Source organism: Melospiza georgiana, chromosome Z, assembly GCF_028018845.1.
Source record: "Melospiza georgiana isolate bMelGeo1 chromosome Z, bMelGeo1.pri, whole genome shotgun sequence".
Lineage (NCBI taxonomy): Eukaryota > Metazoa > Chordata > Aves > Passeriformes > Passerellidae > Melospiza > Melospiza georgiana.
Window position 1 is genome coordinate 10,438,986 of NC_080465.1, and position 19,008 is coordinate 10,457,993.

A 19,008-nucleotide genomic window follows, 5' to 3' on the forward strand; every position below is an offset into this window, starting at 1 on the left:
AGTCCTATGGAGGCCTTGTGAATTAATTCCTCTAAATTTCTCTCAATAGTGCAAAAGGGTTTTCTATTTATTCTCTCATGCAGTATCAAAGTCACACATGTGCACACACAAATACACACAAATATTAAAGCAGTGAAAAAAATCCTACTAATGTTTTATTAGCAAGCCCAACAAATTTGCTAATGCTAAAAATATGAAGAAAAAAAATCAAAGAAGGAATTTGAATATTCTTCCTACAGTTACAATAAACTAAAATACAGAGGTTCATAAAATTGCTGGAATGCTTATGAGAAATGTCAATGAAATGCAAGAAAAATGAAAAAATAATACAAGCCAACAGACACAATTACTTTCCTATTCTGTTTCACAGATTGTGGCATCTAAGACAGGCTTTTATTTCATAAATGGAAGTTAGACCAATTTGGAAACAAGAACAGATGTATATAATGCAGGCAATTTGGAAAAAGAGACAGGAAGAAACTGGGAAGTCCCTGACAATCTGTATGGTGGAATCTCTATTCAGAATAGTCTTCAGTGGACTGAAAAGGAGACTGTGAAGATGCCTTACATATTTATGCAGTAACAACATCCTTGAGTCTTACATGTTCTAGCTTACTACTCACTTGCTATAAGAAACAAAGTCCACCTTCCTACAAAATTACATCAGGAAAAAACCAACCAAACAAACTCCCCCCCCACCAAAAAAAAAATAATCCAAAAGAAGGAATGCTCTTTTGTTCATCACTCTATCAGTGCTCTTCTGACCAAAATACAAGATTATACCCCTGATGTGCTCCTTCAAGATATGACTAAATTGCTCAAAAAACCCAAAGAACTGAGATATAAACACTGATCAGTTAGGAATGGCCTACTCTTCTTCCCACCACTTACCTGTTTCAATATAGAATAATAAACACCAAAAACATATACACTGGGTTTTGAAATGATTACGAGTTTGCACCTGCTGCCTCTTATTACATCAAGGAGGCACCACTTCATTCATCACATAGATTCATTGATAAGATCCCCCTGAGCTTTCTCAAGGCTGAGCAGTCCCAGGTCTCTTGCATGCTCCTGTAGCCATCTTGCACTTGATGTGATCCAGGATATCCATGTCTTTCTTGCACTGGGAAGCCTAGAGCTGGACTGACAGTTTCAGATGTGTCTCACATGTGACAGAGGGCAAGAAACAGTATTCTCAACCCACCAGCAGGCAATGTCGTTCCTAATGTAACTCAGGAGACCTCTGGCCTTCTTCGCTAGGAGGGTGCATTCTGGCTCATGGTCCACTAGTTCCCACCGGGACATCACGGTGTTTTCCTGCCAGGTTGCTTTCCACCATGTCAGCCCCAAGCTTTCAGAATTCAGAAAATTATCTTGTTTTCAGTGATTTCAGAGCAAACATTCAACAACAGCTTTGGCATTGGAAAGCCACCAGATTTTCTCCATCACTTTGTGGCTCGAAAGCTCAGTATGTTTAATCTTTGCCAAAGGATCAAATTTTACATAAACTCTGGGTATATCACATAATGTACTCTCTTGCAAAGACATGGAGTGCTTTTAAATGAAAAACTTTTTACAGTTTGTGCTGGTTCAACAACCTTGTAAATTAAAAAGACTCATTAATTTTTCATCTGTATTTCTCAATGACACTTTTAAAAATCTTGAAATGCAATTCTGCTAATGGTGCTACAGCTAAAGATTCATTAGTCAGAATTTTCACCACAGACTCTTGCTCTCAAATGTGCATCATAAAATTATGTTTAGATATTAACATTAGTTTTCTAAGACTAATTGTAAACTAGTTCTAAGCCAGGAGCACACACACAAGAAAAAGAACCAAGAAAACCTTTGTTGTGTTTGTGTATTTTCCAGCTTCAAAGCATAAAGTCTCCCAGCTTTTATGTTCCTATAAATTGTATAAAACAAAAATCAGAGTGTTTCATAAACTGCATGTTAAAGAGAAATTACTGAAAATTGTTCTAACTTTCTGTTCACTTTGATGAAAGAAATGATGAAGTTATCCTTGAGAACTTGATACTACAAATCAGTACTCATTGTTTGGACTCATTGTTTGTAAGTAGAACCTTCTTCCATCAGATTGCTACAATCTATCTTATATTAAATGTATCCTGAAATTGGCCAGTAATGTACTTTCCAATTCAACGATGTAACAGATAGTCAGGTGAAGATATATAAGGGCAGTGCTCGAAACATATATGAGACCGTAAAATGCATTATGCACCTCATATTTGAGCAACGTTTGCTCATGTTCTTGGCTACCCAAACCTCTTAGAACTTCCATTAGTTCTGTGATTATGCTCATAACCTAAGTGACAGCAGCTGTTTCTTTAAAGTCAGAAGACCAATGACAGAAAATTTGAGTGTGCCAAGAACTACTGCGTATAACTAATTACTTTAAGAAAACTTAGAGTGCATTCCAAACTTTTGTTTATATTTTGCTGATTGTCATGGAGATAAAACATTAATTTTTTTCTAGAAAAAAATCAGTTCACTTTAAGAATAAGATATGAGGAAACAATGCCTTTAAAAAAAACCTCAGGTTGAAATGCCACAATCCTTTACACATTATGGTAAAAAAACTGTTAATTAGTACCCTGAAAGAAATTCAGAGAACTTAACATTGTAAAAATTTGTTCTTGTATGTCTTTTATCTTTCTCATATATCAAAACTATTAGTATCAACACTGAACCATGATTCCCATTAATCACCACTTAACAGTACTGTGTAAATATGCAATTTTCAAAGTAGTACTCTTTGTACTTTAATCATTTGATTTACCAAGCTAAAGCTTTGTTTTATAAGTGGGGAAGCTTCACAGGTCACTTTCTGATCTGTGGAATTTGATGAGTTCTTTGGACTGGACTCCTGAGGGAGGAATCCTACCTGAATTCTGCTCAGCTTCAGGCTTGACTCATAGATCAGTTCCAAAAGGAAAAGAAAATGGAGAGTAACCTTGATCAGTCAGGTGCCCGCTGGAATATGCTCTGAGACTCTTAATTCTTCAGCTGCTTTTGTCCATGAACTTGATGAAACATGACACTGACTCAAAGGCTTTTAATTACTACAGGGAGCACTCAAGAATCACCTTGTTGTGTCTGGAGTAAATCACATCTGTTTATGCTTTCAGACTTAGGTAGACTGTAACTACCAGTTTCTCTCCTTCTGTATTTCTGAGCTTTTCATCACACCTACAATGACACTCACGCTAAGATTCATCCTATCTCACTAATTTTTAATTGATGCACTCTCCTGGTTTGAGAGGAAGTGAGTTTTTTGGGATGCTGTGGTCAAACCGATAGGTGCTCAGATTTGAATATTGGCACCTGATGTGGCCCCTGAGGACATGGACACGCCTCTGAGAGCACAGGGGGTTGAAAGCAGAGAACTCCCAGGAAAGCTTTTTCTTGTGTTCCAGCGGTGAAACAAATCAGAGCTCCCCGGCCCGGCTGCTGTGGGCTGGGCGAGGGAGGGGAAGCCCCGCGGCCGGGTGAGGCGAGCCAGGGCCTGAGGATGGAAGGGTGGAGGGGCACCAAGAGGCACCGGGCAGCCAGGGCCTGAGGATGGAAGGGTGGAGGGGCACCAAGAGGCACCGGGCAGCCAGGGCCTGAGGATGGAAGGGTGGAGGGGCACCAAGAGGCACCGGGCAGCCAGGGCCTGAGGATGGAAGGGTGGAGGGGCACCAAGAGGCACCGGGCAGCCAGGGCCTGAGATGGAAGGGTGGAGGGGCACCAAGAGGCACCGGGCAGCCAGGGCCTGAGGATGGAAGGGTGGAGGGGCACCAAGAGGCACCGGGCCCTGAGGATGGAAGGGTGGAGGGGCACCAAGAGGCACCGGGCAGCCAGGGCCTGAGATGGAAGGGTGGAGGAGCATCAAGAGGCATCGGGCCCTGAGGATGGAAGGGTGGAGGAGCATCAAGAGGCACCAGGCAGCCATCCCCTCCCCGAGAGAGAGAGAGAGAGAGACGGTGCCTGTGTCTGTGCCAGTAAGGCAGTGTGGGAGTTCTGGACAGGCAGAGCCTGAGATTTTTAACCCTTTTCTTGGATGATGGAAACCTTACAAATGCTGATCCTCCTGGAGTTGAATGAGAAGAGAGATAGAGATGAGATAAGAGGAAATGCGCCACGAGGGAAGTGGAGAAGAATCTTGGGTGGGCGGAGGTGATGGACTGGCCTTTGGCTGGACTTTTCTTGTATAGCCATGGACAGAACCATTTTTCCTGTGACACAGAGACTGCATTTAGGGGGAGGCAATGGCTTGGAGCCAAGAGAGTGCAGTGATGTTATGTAAAGGAGTGCGTGAACTGTGACGACGGGTGAGGAGTGTGGTGCCGTCCATCTTCAGGGAAGAAGAAGAAGATCTCTGTTCTCGAGACCCTCAGTCCCAGGGGGGCGAAAGTTTGGGTGGACAGATGTGCCAAAAGTGAAAAACTGTGGGTTTTTTTGGAACTGGGCAAAGCATCCTTAAAAGGGGAACCCTAGAAGCAGCTCTGGTCCATGCGCAGAGATGAGAGCACTGGGCATGAAAGGAAGATGTCACGATGACAAATGTTCTCTCATGGAAGGAAGACGTCACAATGACATGTGACATGGAAACACACAAGGTCTCAACTGTGTTTCCAGGGGAAACCTATGGTACAAGAGGGACTCCTCACTCCTTGATGTACTGAGAATAGATAATCTAAAGGGTGGTGATGGACTGAGAGTTGATGGTCTGAGGGATGGATGTATTGGAAATTTGGTGGGGGGAGGAGGAATGTTTTTGGAAGGTTTTCATTCTTTCTGTGTGTTTCTTTTCACATATAGTTGTAGGTTAATAACGTTTTTCTTCTTCATTCCTAAGTTGGAGCCTGCTTTGCTCTATTCCTGGTCACATCTCACAGCAGACACCAGGGAGCATATATTTTCATGGGGGCACTGGCATTGCACCAGCATCAAACTGTGACAGGCACTTAGGTCAAGAATCTAGTCATCCTAGACTTCTGTTACCCTCAGCAGCAAGATCTCAGATAAGCCTTAACTGTTCTCTGGAAGTATCCTGTGTCTCACTCTAAAGGGAATGGAAGTAATGAACAATCCTGATTTGACTCCTGCCTGATAAAACATTCCGTTCAAAAGCCTAACACTGGGTCTGACAAACTTTGGCCTTCTGACTTTTCTATATAGAAAATTTATGCTTCCCAAATTTAAATTCTGGAACAAAATAATTTCTGAATTGTCAGAGTAAAATTAAATGATGCTTTGTTTTACATTTTCACGTAAGTAACTAAAATTATTCTATGAATGTGAAATTCTATCCTTTTTAGCCAAGTGTCTCCTTTACTTGTCTCTTCATACCTCTCCATGTGCAGTAATGATTCCATGTTACTTCTGATCCTACTTACTAAAAGTTCCATACTAAAATTTATCCTTTTCTTGCTCACTCATTCTCTGCAGCTTTTTCTTTGCCATACAGGCAGCAGACAGTCCCATTAATCCCATCAGTCACTCCAGTACTATCACACATACCCCTTCCCCATCCATTTCTAAGCTCCATCACACACTTCCAAATTCCTTATCAGGGACTTGGTACAAGGACTCATCCTGCAGCTCTAACTGTAGACACCACAGATGTGCACTCCCTGTGCATCTTTTACTGTGAATTCAAAAACCTCTCTCTGTAAATAAGTCAGACCCACTTCATTCCCAGTACATCTCTTGTTTGAGCACCACAACAAAGACCTATCGTCCATCTTTTGCTCATGGGATCTCTTCAGAGTGCTTCTGCAGTTTATTTTCAAGTGTTCCTCCTGCAAGGGATCAGGGATAGCTTGGTCTTTTGTCTTTTTCTCCTTTTCTCTTTTTCTGAATCTTGCTTTTGAGCAGTCTTTTCTGCTATCATAAATTCAGCATTTACCTCTGGACTGAAACATAGAGTTGTTTTTTTCTACTCCAAACCCACCGACCAGTAACAATTTCTGGATATGAAACGTTTCGAGTTATCCATGACACCTTCATGGGATTTTTTTTTTTAATTTGCAATAATACTTAGGGAATCTAGCAGGTATTAGGACCCTAGTTTTTACTTAACACTTTATTTGTGTGTAATAAGAGAAAATTTTGGCCTCACACAACCAACAACTGAAATAGCCAGCTGAACGACTGGAACTGCTTCTTTGAAAAGAAAAATGTAGAATATAAGAATTATTAAATAATACATTTATGATTGATTGTAGAAGAAAATGATGTGCTTTACGCACTTAAACATAATATCCCAGGTGCAAGTTCATCACAAAATCTTCCTTTTAAGCTCTGTTTTCATACACTTTAAAATAATAATTAAATTCAGATTTTTTTTAAATTTAAATTCTCAAAGTGTTGCTGAAGTTGAGTGTATTCTAAGCAGGAAGGAATTTCAATGTTAATTCTGCTTTCTTAGTAACAGAGTTCTGCTTTCTTAATAACAAATGATCATAAATAATTTATGATGTAAATATAGTGAGTTTCACTAAAGTGTGTGTTCTAATGGGTACATAAGGACAGTAACACATGAAGACTTGTCTTCTTTGTGTATGAAAACTCAACAGTGAAGAAAGTAACAAGGAAAACACCTGCAATATTAAGAACAAATTTTTCTATTCTATCTTAGAAGTCAAAACAACTAATTTCATAAAACCTGTTTATAGAGGACAAAGGTACTTTTTACTGTACATTTTTTCAATAATTTTCCTATGTAAATAAGAATCCCTCTCTTGGGGAAGAGGCTGGCATCATTTTCCCATAATTTCCCCAACACACAGTCAGCAGCAGGGGCTGCCATCTTGGGAGGGGGCAGTACCCCAACATTTTGGGATTCTCCTTGTTCCCATGGGGCTCCTGAGATATAGCAATTTTGTGTTAAGTGATTATTTACTAGTTGGTTTGCAGTTTTTTTTGCTGTTGATGTTTTGCCTCTTAGTAATCGCTATTTTTAAACTTATATCTACTAATATCTGTTCCTTATCGGTGGAAAGGGATTGGTTGAAATTAGGGGGAGGCAACTCATTTTAACGAGCGTCCACATCTTTAAATTGTCATGACGAAAAGAAAGGGAGCAAGCCCAGAACACAGGCCTTAGTATCAGTAAAAATGAACTCCTCTGGCAAAAGTCAAAGCAAAAGCTATAGGAAGCACCAAGTTGCAGAAAACCTTCTGTTTTTGTTGTCCTCCGTGCCTAGTTAACATTACTGGCACTTCTTTCCATGAAACTTCTTGAAGTTTAAGTTCAATTCAGAAAACATAAAAGATTAATTGAAATTTCTAAAATTTACTTATTGTCATCACACAAAACAAACTTCATACATATTTCATTACATCTGTACTGAGCATACAAATGCAAGTGTCTGCAATAATCGTGCATTTCAGTAAGTGTTCCAAAAATATAACTTTTATGCATGGCTTCTGGGACCAAGGCCAGTTGCAGCTACAAGATGGTCTACACAGCTGCTACCACATCACATGAACCTGGAGAGTGCCAAGATAAAGGGAGTGAAATAGGACCCAGCTATAACCCCCTCTTTCTTTAAATAGTTTTCCATTTCATCTCCCCTGTGTTCTTCTGCAACATCTTACATCCTACAAATAGAAATACAAAATTGTAGAATACTCTGAGTTGGAAGGCACTCAGCAGGATCACTCAAGTCCAACTCTTGGCCTTGCACAGGCCACCCCAAGAATCACCCCACATATTTCAGAGCATTGTCCGAACACTTCTCGAGCTTCTCTCAGGCTGGTGCTGTGACCACTTTCCTAGGGGGCCTCTTTGCCCATCTTCTTGGTGAAAACCCCTTTTCTAATATCCAACCAAAACCTCCCGTGACACAACTTCAGGCCATTCCCTCGGGTCTTGTCCCAGTCACCACAGAGCAGAGATCAGTGCCTGTCCCTCCTCTTCCCCTCACGAGGAAGCTGCACCTGCAGTGAGGTCTCCCCTCAGCCTCCCCTTCTCCAGGCTGAACACACCAAGTCACCTCAGCTGCTCCCCCTATGGCTTCCCCCTCTAGGCCCCTCGTCATCTTTGTAGCCCATAAATATATGCTGCCCTGCAATGTGCAAACACAGACAGTTGTTCACAAAGGAGAGAAAATAGTTCAGAAAATTGCATTCCAACACTGTGAATACGTGCCAAAATACTGGAGTGAAATACTGACACCACTGAAGAAATGTCAGAACAAAGCATCAAAGTACAAAAAGTGTTATATGGGGCAATGCCTCAAAGCATCCTGGCTGTGACAAGCTGACAAGAAAATCTTGACTTAGAATGCATTTAAGTCAAAAAATAATATGACAAAAGGGCCGACAAGGAAGCTATGAGGCACAAAGACTCTTAACTCTGGACGACCACTGAGGTTTAAAAAGGCAGAAAGAAATAAAGCACTTATTTTAAGCAATGATTAACTAAGTGAGAAGAAAACAAAATTGTTGGATGAAGAAGGGCCAGAAGTGTGTCATTGGGGCCTACAAGAAACTTTCAAAGCAAGTTATTTCAGTTCAGAGGAAAGGAAAATTGAAGTTATGACCCAATAGGCTACACAGATGGAACAATTTTAATTGATGTGAGGCCAGGCTGGCACTGGTTGGATTCACAGAACCAGCTGGCTCCCTGTTCCTGCTTCTGTCTTTCTCTTTGCTAAGATGCACAATGGAACCTCTGAGTGGCATATGTAGGGATTAGTTTTGCATGAAATACCAAGACAAAAGGAAGGAGCTCTTTATTTTCCTTGGAAGATTTTTCCTCCTGGATTTTTTGCATTCAATTTTACACTCACTGCAAACAAAAACAACCTAGATGTGAGATTATATCCAGTAATTCTTAAACATATATTGACAGTATGGTGTGTATCACAACTAGTACTAATCTATACAGTCAAATTCAGCTCCTCCTCGCACAGATCACTGTGCACACAGGTCACAGGTAGCTGCCTGACATTGGTGGTACGACAAAGAAAAGTTCATTCTCTGATGGTTGGCTGACTTTTGCTAAACTGGATATAACTGTTCAAGTCTGAACTTTTATGAAGCACCCGCTGTGGTAAACACCCCTCATCTGCAGTGAGACTCAAAGTACTCTCAGCAAACATACACTTTAAATTAAATTCAGCTCCTGCTGGAACAAAATTCCTTTACTATAAGATGAAGGGATGAACTCAAAGTATTTTCAGTTGGATCCTTACTGATCCAGATGACATCTAGACTGCTGCTGAACATCCAGCACCACCTTCAGAAACATCCCAAATGGAATTCAAAAGTAACAATTTGAAAGGACTAGCTTGGGCTAACCTCACTTGCATGCAAGGCTTGATAAAAAGCACAGTCAAGTGGGATTTTGCCTAAGCATCAGTTAGAAATCAAATATTAAAATATAACAAGATCCAAATGCTAGGTCCTGCAGATAAAATGTATTACGGAGACAGTTGACAACAGTTGTATTTGTAGAAACATTCAGACTTTAAAGCAGAATTCTAGGCACAACAGTGCCATCCAGGGGCCAGCTAATTGCTGGAAAATTTCCTGAAACTATTTTGGGGGGTTTTCTCTTTGTTTTGGGTTGTTCGCTTTTGGGTTTTTGTTAGTTTGATTTTTTGTTTCGTAAAAAAAAAAAAAAAAAAAACACAACAAAACAAAAAAAAAATTTATTCATTCTCTAACATACTAAGCTTTGCTTACATTTAAGCACGGCCTTTGCAAAAGTTTCAATAGAAGAATATTTGTAGCAATTTAAATCAACAAATCCTCCTAGCACAAGAAACTGGCAATGATGAGGAAAGTTCTGATGAAACGTTGCCAAAATTTTCAGACTGAGACATCACTCAGTCCAAAACACATGCTCAGCCGCACTTCACCACGGCTATTTAAAATTAATTACATATATAAAATTTCACACAACCAAAGCTTCAGGACGTTTCTACACAGCCCTAAATCTTCCTTCTGCGCAAACGGAAGACTCAATCTGAAAATTGTGAGGCACTTTTTTGAAAACGGAGGCTGTTTTGTCACGGTGGCCATGGAGCAAAGTCTGGAGCTACGGCAGCGCCCACAGCTTACTCCTGCAACGCCTTCCGCTCAGCAGCAATAAGGCAGGAAAAGCAAAAACCCCGAAATATTTCTATTATAAACTAGAAATATTTCTACTATAAGCTCGTGGGGGCAGAGCCCCTTCAGCTTAACGATTTACAAGCCTACATCGGCCGGATTAAGCCAGCGAACCAGCCGGCCGGCCGGCGACGCCCCGCGCCGCCAAGCTTTAGGTTTCGCCTGGGGCCAGGCGACCGCCTTAGGCTCGGCCCAGACGCCCCGGGTAGGCCGGGCTCGGGATCCGCCCCGTGTCCGGTGAGGCCCGGGAGGAGAGCAGCCCCAATCAAAGCTCCTTAACCCGCGTTGAAGGCGGGCTCCGGGGCGGGGTCGCGGCCCCTGGGCGCCTGCGCGCGGTTTCGGTTCGTGCGGCGGCGTGCGGGGCTCGGAGCGGCCTGCGCGGTTCTGTGGCGCCATGGCTCCTGTGCTGAACCTCAACAACGAGGTGAGACACCCGGGGCGCCGCTGGGAGCGGGCCGGGGGGGGCTTGGGCCGGGGAAGGGCCGGGGTGGCGGCGGCGGATCGGCCTGCGAGCGAGCCGGCTCGGGGCCGAGCCTGCCGCAGGCGGCGTGGCGGCCCGGAGCCGTGGGGGAGATCGCGGGTGATCGGCGCCGTCCCTTGGTGTGGGAGAGCGCGTCCCGTGTGCTGGAGCTCCGCTGTGGTGGAAACAAACATCCGTCGGGTGAAGTTGAGCTGCTTGCGGGGGGTGGCACGCGATTCCGACCGACACATGTGCCTCGGTGCGGCGTCCTGACCCCCGGTGCCGTTCCATCGCGCCGGCCTTGCTGTGTTTGTGTTCACGCTGAAATCTTGCAGGTGATCTAGCGGACCCGCCAAAGCCCCAGCTGCCTGCCTCCTGGATGGCAAAGATATTGCCTTATTTTCTCGCACGTGGACAGATTGAAAATGAAAAATGAATAGGTTGCAGCTAATTTCTCCTTGTTCTGTAAGAAGTTTGGTATTTCATGTTTATTTCAATATATATTTTTCTTCTTCACTATAGTGTGAATTCGGTTATGTGTGTTTCACTCGTGACGGGTTTTGGTTACGTATTTGCAATTCATTACGCGCAGTAAGCCTGACACAACTAAAGTAACCTCATTTTAGGTGTTGCAGTTTAGAGTAGCTGGCAGTTCTGAGCATGTGTGATAATAACACCTGCACTTAGCACTGTGCACATCCAGAATTCCTACATAACTAACAGCTTGATGCCATCAGCAGAACAAAAACTACTTTTTTTTTAGGGGTACGAGAACTTGAAGAGGGGTTAATTTGCAAGTTGATTTCAAGAATTTAGCGAAGTGTAACCTCTTCATCAGGAAAAGTGTTTGACAGTGCATAAAATCAAGATATTTACTCAGTAGTTTTTGGTTCATGCTCTTAACAAGTGTAAGGTCAGAAATGAGTGATTTGACATTGAAACATACCTGTAAATCACCGAGGAGGAAAGAGGGTATTTCATTCATTGTGGTAGTGTGGACTCCTTGTGGTTGATTCACATTTGAGTGATGTTTCCTAGTCTTTCACTGCAAAAATGCTAATAACAAGGGATGAAAACAGGAGCATTCTTTGACTCGAGGAGCTCCTCATAAAAAGAATACAGTAAGTTTCTGCACAAAACATTGGAAGATTTCAGGAATGTCATTTCGTCTAATACTTCAAACATAACTTTGTCCTGAGAGGAAACTGAAAGTTCTGGAGAAAGTAGCTTTTACTAGTTTCTGCAAAAAGTGGACACTCTGTCCTACCTTACATCTCAGATAGAGCTATTATTACAAAGACTGAAATCCTGGATGCCATCTCTTCTAGAGGGACAGAAGATCAGTCTGGCTTAGAGTAGGACGAGACCTAGCGTGAGTAGAGTAAAAGGTGTTTTCCATTTCTATGCATATGTCCTTTTGTAAGTGTCAGAGCTGTATTAATGACTGTGGTGTTTAGTTATAAAATATAAAATAAATTATTTACCAATGCCTGGGTATTTCATATCTCTATAACAGATACCCTCTGTGTATTTGTTACAGAGATGCCCTTGTAAGAATACATTTTAAGAGTAAAAATCATATCTTCCTCTAATAAAGATGAAATGGAGGAATTTTATTAGGACCATGTTTAAATGGGTAACTTTTGAAAATGCAGTCTATTAAATAATATTTCTTGTCTATTCTTCCAGTTTGCTAAGGGAAAGCAAATTATGGAGCAGCTCCATTCTGTGCACCTTCAGCTTTCCACAGTCAGACAATACTGTGGGGATCATGTGGGTTTTTTCCCATTGGGCCATATACAGTAGGTATGATGGTATTTGTTGCAGAGACAACCTTGTCACCCTTATACAGCTGATAACTTGTTTGTCTTTGCGGGATTTACAGGAATCCACTATCTGAAGGGAGTCTACAAGAAAGCTGGAGAGAGACTGTTCCTAAAGGCATGTAGAGATAGTATAAGAGGAATGGCTTTAAATTGAAAGAGAGTAGGTTTGGGTTGGATATTAGGAAGGAATTCTGTGGTTGTTGGGCTGTGCATATGTGGATGCTCTGTCTCTGGAGGTGTTTAAGGCCAGGCTGGATGCACTCCAAGCAACCTCATCCAGTGGGAGATGACAATTCCCATTGCAGCAAGGTCAGAACCAGGTGGCTTTAAGCTCCTTTTTAACCCAAACCATTCTATGAAATTCTGTGATATTATATATTTCAGGCTTTAGTTCTAGCAAAGAAAGGCTTCTGCTTTTAATTAACGTAAAATACCATGTCCTGCTAAATGGTGGAATCTTAAGGAATTCTAGGATGACAGATTTCAAATTTTTTTTACCAGTTAACCTTTTGTTTACAGGAAGAACAGATATTCTTAAAACCATTGTTTCCCAGTGAGATAAACTGGCACTTATCTTAATGTTAATTGACCTCTATTTTAATTATGTACTGTTTTTTGTTTGATATTAGTTGCTGAGAAATAGTTATAAGTGTCAGAACGCTTACTTGTTCTGCAGTGTCTTCTACATCAGGTGTATGTGTGCTTTGAAACTAGAGGGCATTTAATTGCATCATAATTTAATGGTGATGATTTAGAAGATGCTCTGGGGAAATTGGACAAATAGTGGACTGTGATGCCTTTGTCCCTTCTGAGAGCTTTTGAACTCGTTGGTTAATTTCAAAGAAATTGGAAAGGAATGGAGACTTTAAAAGTTGTTGTGGTTCAGGTTTTTTTAATCACAATTTGCTTAAAGAATAATACCTCCATGGAGCAATAGTCTCCCAGCTGTTCTGATCCATGGGGAGCAAAGAATGAGAATGTTGTACTCTTTAGGTGACTGGATGAATGAGGGATTTCAGGACAATGTTAAGGACGCAGGGTGAAAAGAGGAAATTGCAATTATTGTGAGGAGGTGAATAAAGACAGAAAATAATAAGAAACCAATCATATTCACAAATAATTAGTGTAGACATTTCATTAATGTTTCTTTTCATGAAAAGTTGTTTATAGCAGTGTAAGTGCTTCAAAATATCACACTATTTCCATGTTAACAAGCAGGACTTGTGCCAAAAGTGTATAAATTATTTCTTTCATTTACTCTAATCGAATATATACGTAGATAATAACAAAAAAAGTAAGGTCTTGGCAGAGCTCACAGTCAGCAAGTTCCAGTAATTTTAGGAAGCTATCTTGCTGCTGGTAAATAGCATGGTACAGTTTCGGTGTGACTGCATGACTGAAAAATTGAGATTGAAAAGGGTTAAGAAACACAATATTTTTGTAATGAAGGCACTGTATTACTGTATGGGATTGCTGCTTTTTGATTACTGGATGAATTGGGTGGGTGAAGGAGGGAGGGTGGGTGCAGAGGAAATAAAAACCACAAAATTGGAACAAAGTGAAGCAGTGAAGACTAGAGTTTTTGGGAAAGAAGAAAATGCAGTATTTCTTACCATTTTCTACTTATTGAGTTCACTGAAACAAAGAAAAGCATAAGTCATAGAATGAAAATTTGAGTTTTGCCATTCCATATTCACTGGATATGGTCTTACTTTTGAAGGGTTTGTCTGTATCAAGTCTAATGGTATTCTCCAGTTGTGGTTACTCTTACAAGCATGCATGCTGAAGGAATCATTTTAAAAACCTGTTGCTGTCTTGAATATGTTTCCTATTTTAAAAAGCTTTCTAAGAAATTTCAGGTGTCTTGCCACAGAATAGCTCCCAAAGTTAAACTTTTCTGGAAACATTTGCTAGATGGCAGCACATAATCATCAACTACCATGGATAAGGGCAAGTTTTAAGGGTAATAGCTCATGTTTAATGTGAAAAAATTAATCCTTGCTGATCAGCAGTACACAATAGTATGAAACAGAAGCTGTTGAATGGGAGTCCTACAGATTTCTAGGGTTTTTTTCAGCACCTGTGTTTCTTAAATTATGTTGTTCTGCTTTTAGAGTCCTAATCTGCTAATGATATTGAATTAATGCTACAAATTCAGTTCTCTTTCTATTCTCTTTTTTTTTTTTTTTTTTGATGGTATTCTGTTTGCAGCTCCCTCAAGGAGCTATGCTGCAGAAAGCTCATGAAGCTAATGCAAATGAAGTCTGTATAGAGCGTTTTTAAAATAAGTGTTCTTATATGTACCTCCATGAGTGCTGTAATGGCTAAAGTTGAATATTAATAAGGCATCATACTATAAAAAGCAAACTCTTAGAGTAGAAAGTTTTTTCTGTGGGACACATGAATCAAATTTTCCAAACTTGATTGGATATCAAAACTTTGCTATCAGGTGAATTTTTCTCTTAAATTTGTAGTAATTAATCTTACGCAGACAAAATAGTTTTTCTCTGTATTTACAAAACTACAGATTTTAGATAATAAAAGCTACTGTCTCCATAATGCTTGTCATCTTCAATGGAATTGTTCTTTTTCTTTCCCAAAAGGTAGGATCAAGATAAAACCATAACTTGAGAATGATGTGTGCGCACACTTATTTTTCAGCCTGCCAAGCAAAGTCCAGAATTAAAATTGTTATGTAGGGAGCTTAGTTATAAAGCTCAAGGTGATAAATTCCATTTATATTGTTTTGGGTCCCAACACTTTGTGTTGTGATACTCTACATGGCAACACTCAGCTTTTCTACTCTTTAGATTTAGGGCAGACATCCTGGCCTCAGATTTAGCTGGGCAGCAGTTTAGGTCATGGCATGTTTAGAAAGCAGTCTGGAGGTGTGAATTAAGAATTTAAATTGGTGTATTGCAAAGTCAGGTATGAGTAGCGTGGCTGATAATGAAAAAAATCAGACAAGCAGGCCACGGAGCATAACCTTAACTAAGGGAGAAAGACTGACATACAGTCTCTGGAAGTCTGAAACTGCAGTCTTGAGTTTTAGCTGTAGTTTAATAATTGTACAAAACTATATCTGTAGTTATTTAATCTTTTATCACAGTGCAAACAGAAGTAAATGTATATTTGTAGATGCTTATATATAAAGACTGAGTTGTCTTGGTGTAGCATGGGTAGGTGTTGTGTTTGTCCTTAGGTGTTCAGATGCTAAGACAGAAAACAAAGAGGAAAGAGCTATTGAAATTGCATTTATACATGTCTTTGTTCACAAATTGAAGAAAGTTCAAGTACATCCTTCTACAAGTAAGTAACTTTTGGTCACCAAAGTTTCTGTATAGCAGCAAAGAGAATGTGGTCTGAACAGAATATCAGGAAAGATTAGGGAGGGGGAAATTGAGCGAGTCATTAATTCTTCCTGAAGCTGAATTGATTTCTATAACCAGGAACTGCGTCATGTTTTTTGTAAGGTGCACTAAAAGTGAAAGATCTGAGTATTTACCCATGCTAGTCCTTCGTGTATTATGTATTTCTAGTTTTTATACAGTACATCTAGCATGCTTAAATATTTTTTAATTGATAATAAAATTAACCTAAAGTTTTTTAGTCTTTGAATGGTCACCATTTTTGCAAGAAGCATTCTGTACAAAGTGAGTATTTATTTGCAGTTACTTAAGATCTTCCGTAATTTCAGCCTTCTTCAACATTATGTATGACTATCTTGTCACTCAGATGTGATATGCCTCTCTGTGTTTTTATTGATTTAGGGTGATAAATTAGATATATAATTTAAAATCTTCTTTATTCAAGGTCTGTTTTTTTACTCACATTCTGTAGGAACCAAGAGAGTTGAAGTACCTTCAGTGTTAAATATCAGGCTTTTTGTGGAGAACTGCTTTGCAGCTCAGACAGAGGAGGCGTGCCCCTGATGGAGTGTGATGCTCTAACTGTGGTTTCTTCACAAATGTCTGGACTTGCTGCTTCTAGTCTGGGGCTTCTCGCTCACCCATTCCAGCCACGTCGTCTTGCCTCCCACTTCTGTGCTCATCGGAAGTTTGTTGCTAGAGTGGTTTTCTGCTGCAGATTGATGGTAACAATCTTACCGGGTTCTGACAAGCCAGCGGGAGCAGCGGCCGTGTGGGACTTGTGAGTGGGATGGGCACAGAGGCAGAGAGATGGATTATCCCGCCACAGCTGTTTGATTGGCTGATAGAGCTGTGCTGTATTTCATCTCACTTAGGTGTTTCTCTGTAAGCAGTGGCTTTCTGTGAAGTAAACATAGAATTTAAGGAGGGTATTGAACCAGAAAAACCTACAATAGGGTGACGCATAATGTACAGTTATGTTGTCTGGCAGGTGTTTTGTGACCACTAGAAATAGTGGTCAAGGCTGTGAAGGCAGGAGAACTACAGAGTTCAAAGGGGAAGCCAAATGAGCCCTTACATTTGTCTGATCTTGATGGCTTTACGTAATGAGTTCCTAGGAGACTAGTTAAAAATCAGCTTTAAAGAAGAATCTTAAAATTTCAGTGGTGTCAGGGTATACAGGTGCCTAGGATGCTCTGTGGTCAGAACTGAAGCTGTGGCTGCATACTGGCACTGCCAAGATCTGTTTATCTCTGACAATTTGTGTTCTTAAATACTTCCCTGAACCTGGTCATACAGCCTCTTGTATGTCACTGAGTTTATATTTATTTTATGGGAAATGTGAGTAAGGGGGGAAAAAACAGTCTCCTATCTGTTGCAAAAGAACAAGTTGCAGTCTGGTAGTAAGTAAAGTGTAGTATTTGAGTTGTATTTCCAACAGTAATTAAGAAATTAACCTGTTGCTCTTAGGGACTTGTTGAAGCATGATGCTTCAATCTTTCTTTTAAAATGCTCTTTACTATTGTGGGCAAATTGATATGAGCATTCAGATTTTTACTGTATTAGATCCAAGGATCCAAATGGCTTCTATTACCTAACGTATGTTTTGATATTTTAAAGTATATTCCTAAGCCTTCCTTGCTGTGACGAAAAAGAATTCTAGATGGAAACTTTCAAAATAACACTGACAGGGTGCTGTAGACACTACCATGTTTAAGGCAGTTCAGAATACTGGGCAGTCAGTTCAGTGCAGTGATCCAGCATCTCACGGAAATAAAGTAGCTACCCCCAAAGATCTATTTTTATGCTATCCCCTGGGCTATGAGGTAATTGAGGAATCTCTTAGGGCAATTTCATATTTGTGTCTGGTCTCCTCATATAAAGGAGAAGTGAGACTTGAGGTCAGGCATCTAACCAGTTACCTGATATTGGACTGAGCTGTGAGATATCTTAACTGCTCATAATTCATGATACAGTCTTATCTCTTAAGGCATGAAGCTGTCTGAGGGGGAAAAGTTTTAATTTAATGGCTTAGTTGTTATAAAACTTTCCAGTAATTGAGAAAGCTGATGGATAGGTTCCCTCAGTCTGAGGTGAGTTTATTCCTATGAATCTCAATGACCAGCAGAGTGCACTAATCACAAATATTAACAAATACTGTTGCTGGGCTACTGTCTGGCAAAGGGTGATTTTATGGAGTGAGGGGAGCCTGGTCATGTGTTTCACCAGTGGGAGCATTTCCGTAGGGAAAGTCCTTGACTGTGCTCCAAAGGCTGCTTATCCAACAATTAGTACAAAATACATGAGCTCCCTGAAAGGAAAAACATGAACTCAGAACTCTTTACTCCTGAGAAAAATTCTTCTTGTTGGTGTATAGACAAGTTCCCTTGCTATTTTCTCTGTGGTTTATGAGCTGTATTTCATCCAGCACCTATACAGTGTGCTGGCCAAGCCATTTTCTTGAAGTAGAAACATTTACCCTACACTCCTATATCAGGTTTTTTTCAATTCTTTTAAGTGCCCCAGCATCTAAGCTGTTCCTCAGATGGTGGATGCCAGTTCTTGTTCTCTGCTGAGCTGTCTGCCAGTGTGGTTCACACATGTGTCACAGCATCTCTGCCTCTTGGTCAGCTTTAGCTGGCGTGAAGTTCATGTGTGACCACTTCAAAATTATTCTGAAGGTAGAATGGCTAGCACTTGGATACTTTTGAAAAACTATGGGTGCCTAGGATGCTTTGTGGTCAAATTGAAGCTGTGGCTGACTACTGGCACTGCCAAGATCTGTGTATCCCTGGCTCACACATGGTCTTAAATACTTCCTTGAAGCTTGTTCTGCATTCTCTTAAATGTCACTAAAGTCAGTCTAAAGTCTTGGAAAGGCGTATAAACAAGTTATGAGAATTGAGAAAAGATAAATTTCTGCACGATTCAAAACTAAATAGCTAATCTTTTCCATCAGTTCATTTCTTAGTATACTGGCAAATCACTGTGTTTTTTCTGTATATTATAAGTCTATGCAAAGTTGGAAAGCAAACACGGCTTTCTTTTTAAACTCTGGAATACTTGGCAGGAATCATTTTAGCTCTGTGGAAATGCATGTAAAAATTCTTGCATTAGTTTTGTTACTAATAAATAATTGTAGGCACAACAGTTTCTTGAAGAAGGAAAAGTTGTGCTACATAGAGCTTGATTTCTGTTTAAAACAGTTCAAGTGTTAAATTCC

At 40.5% G+C, this 19,008-nt stretch overlaps 1 protein-coding gene across 1 annotated transcript in view; it reads left to right on the forward strand.

Moving 5' to 3' along the window:
- Positions 1 to 10,424: 10,424 nt before the first annotated feature.
- Positions 10,425 to 19,008, forward strand: part of SRFBP1 (serum response factor binding protein 1) — a 68,094-nt gene continuing 59,510 nt past the window's right edge. The window contains exon 1 of the mRNA XM_058043738.1: positions 10,425 to 10,555. Within this exon, the coding sequence (XP_057899721.1) occupies positions 10,526 to 10,555 (30 nt within the window). The 5' untranslated portion in view covers positions 10,425 to 10,525. The remainder of the gene's footprint in view (positions 10,556 to 19,008) is intronic.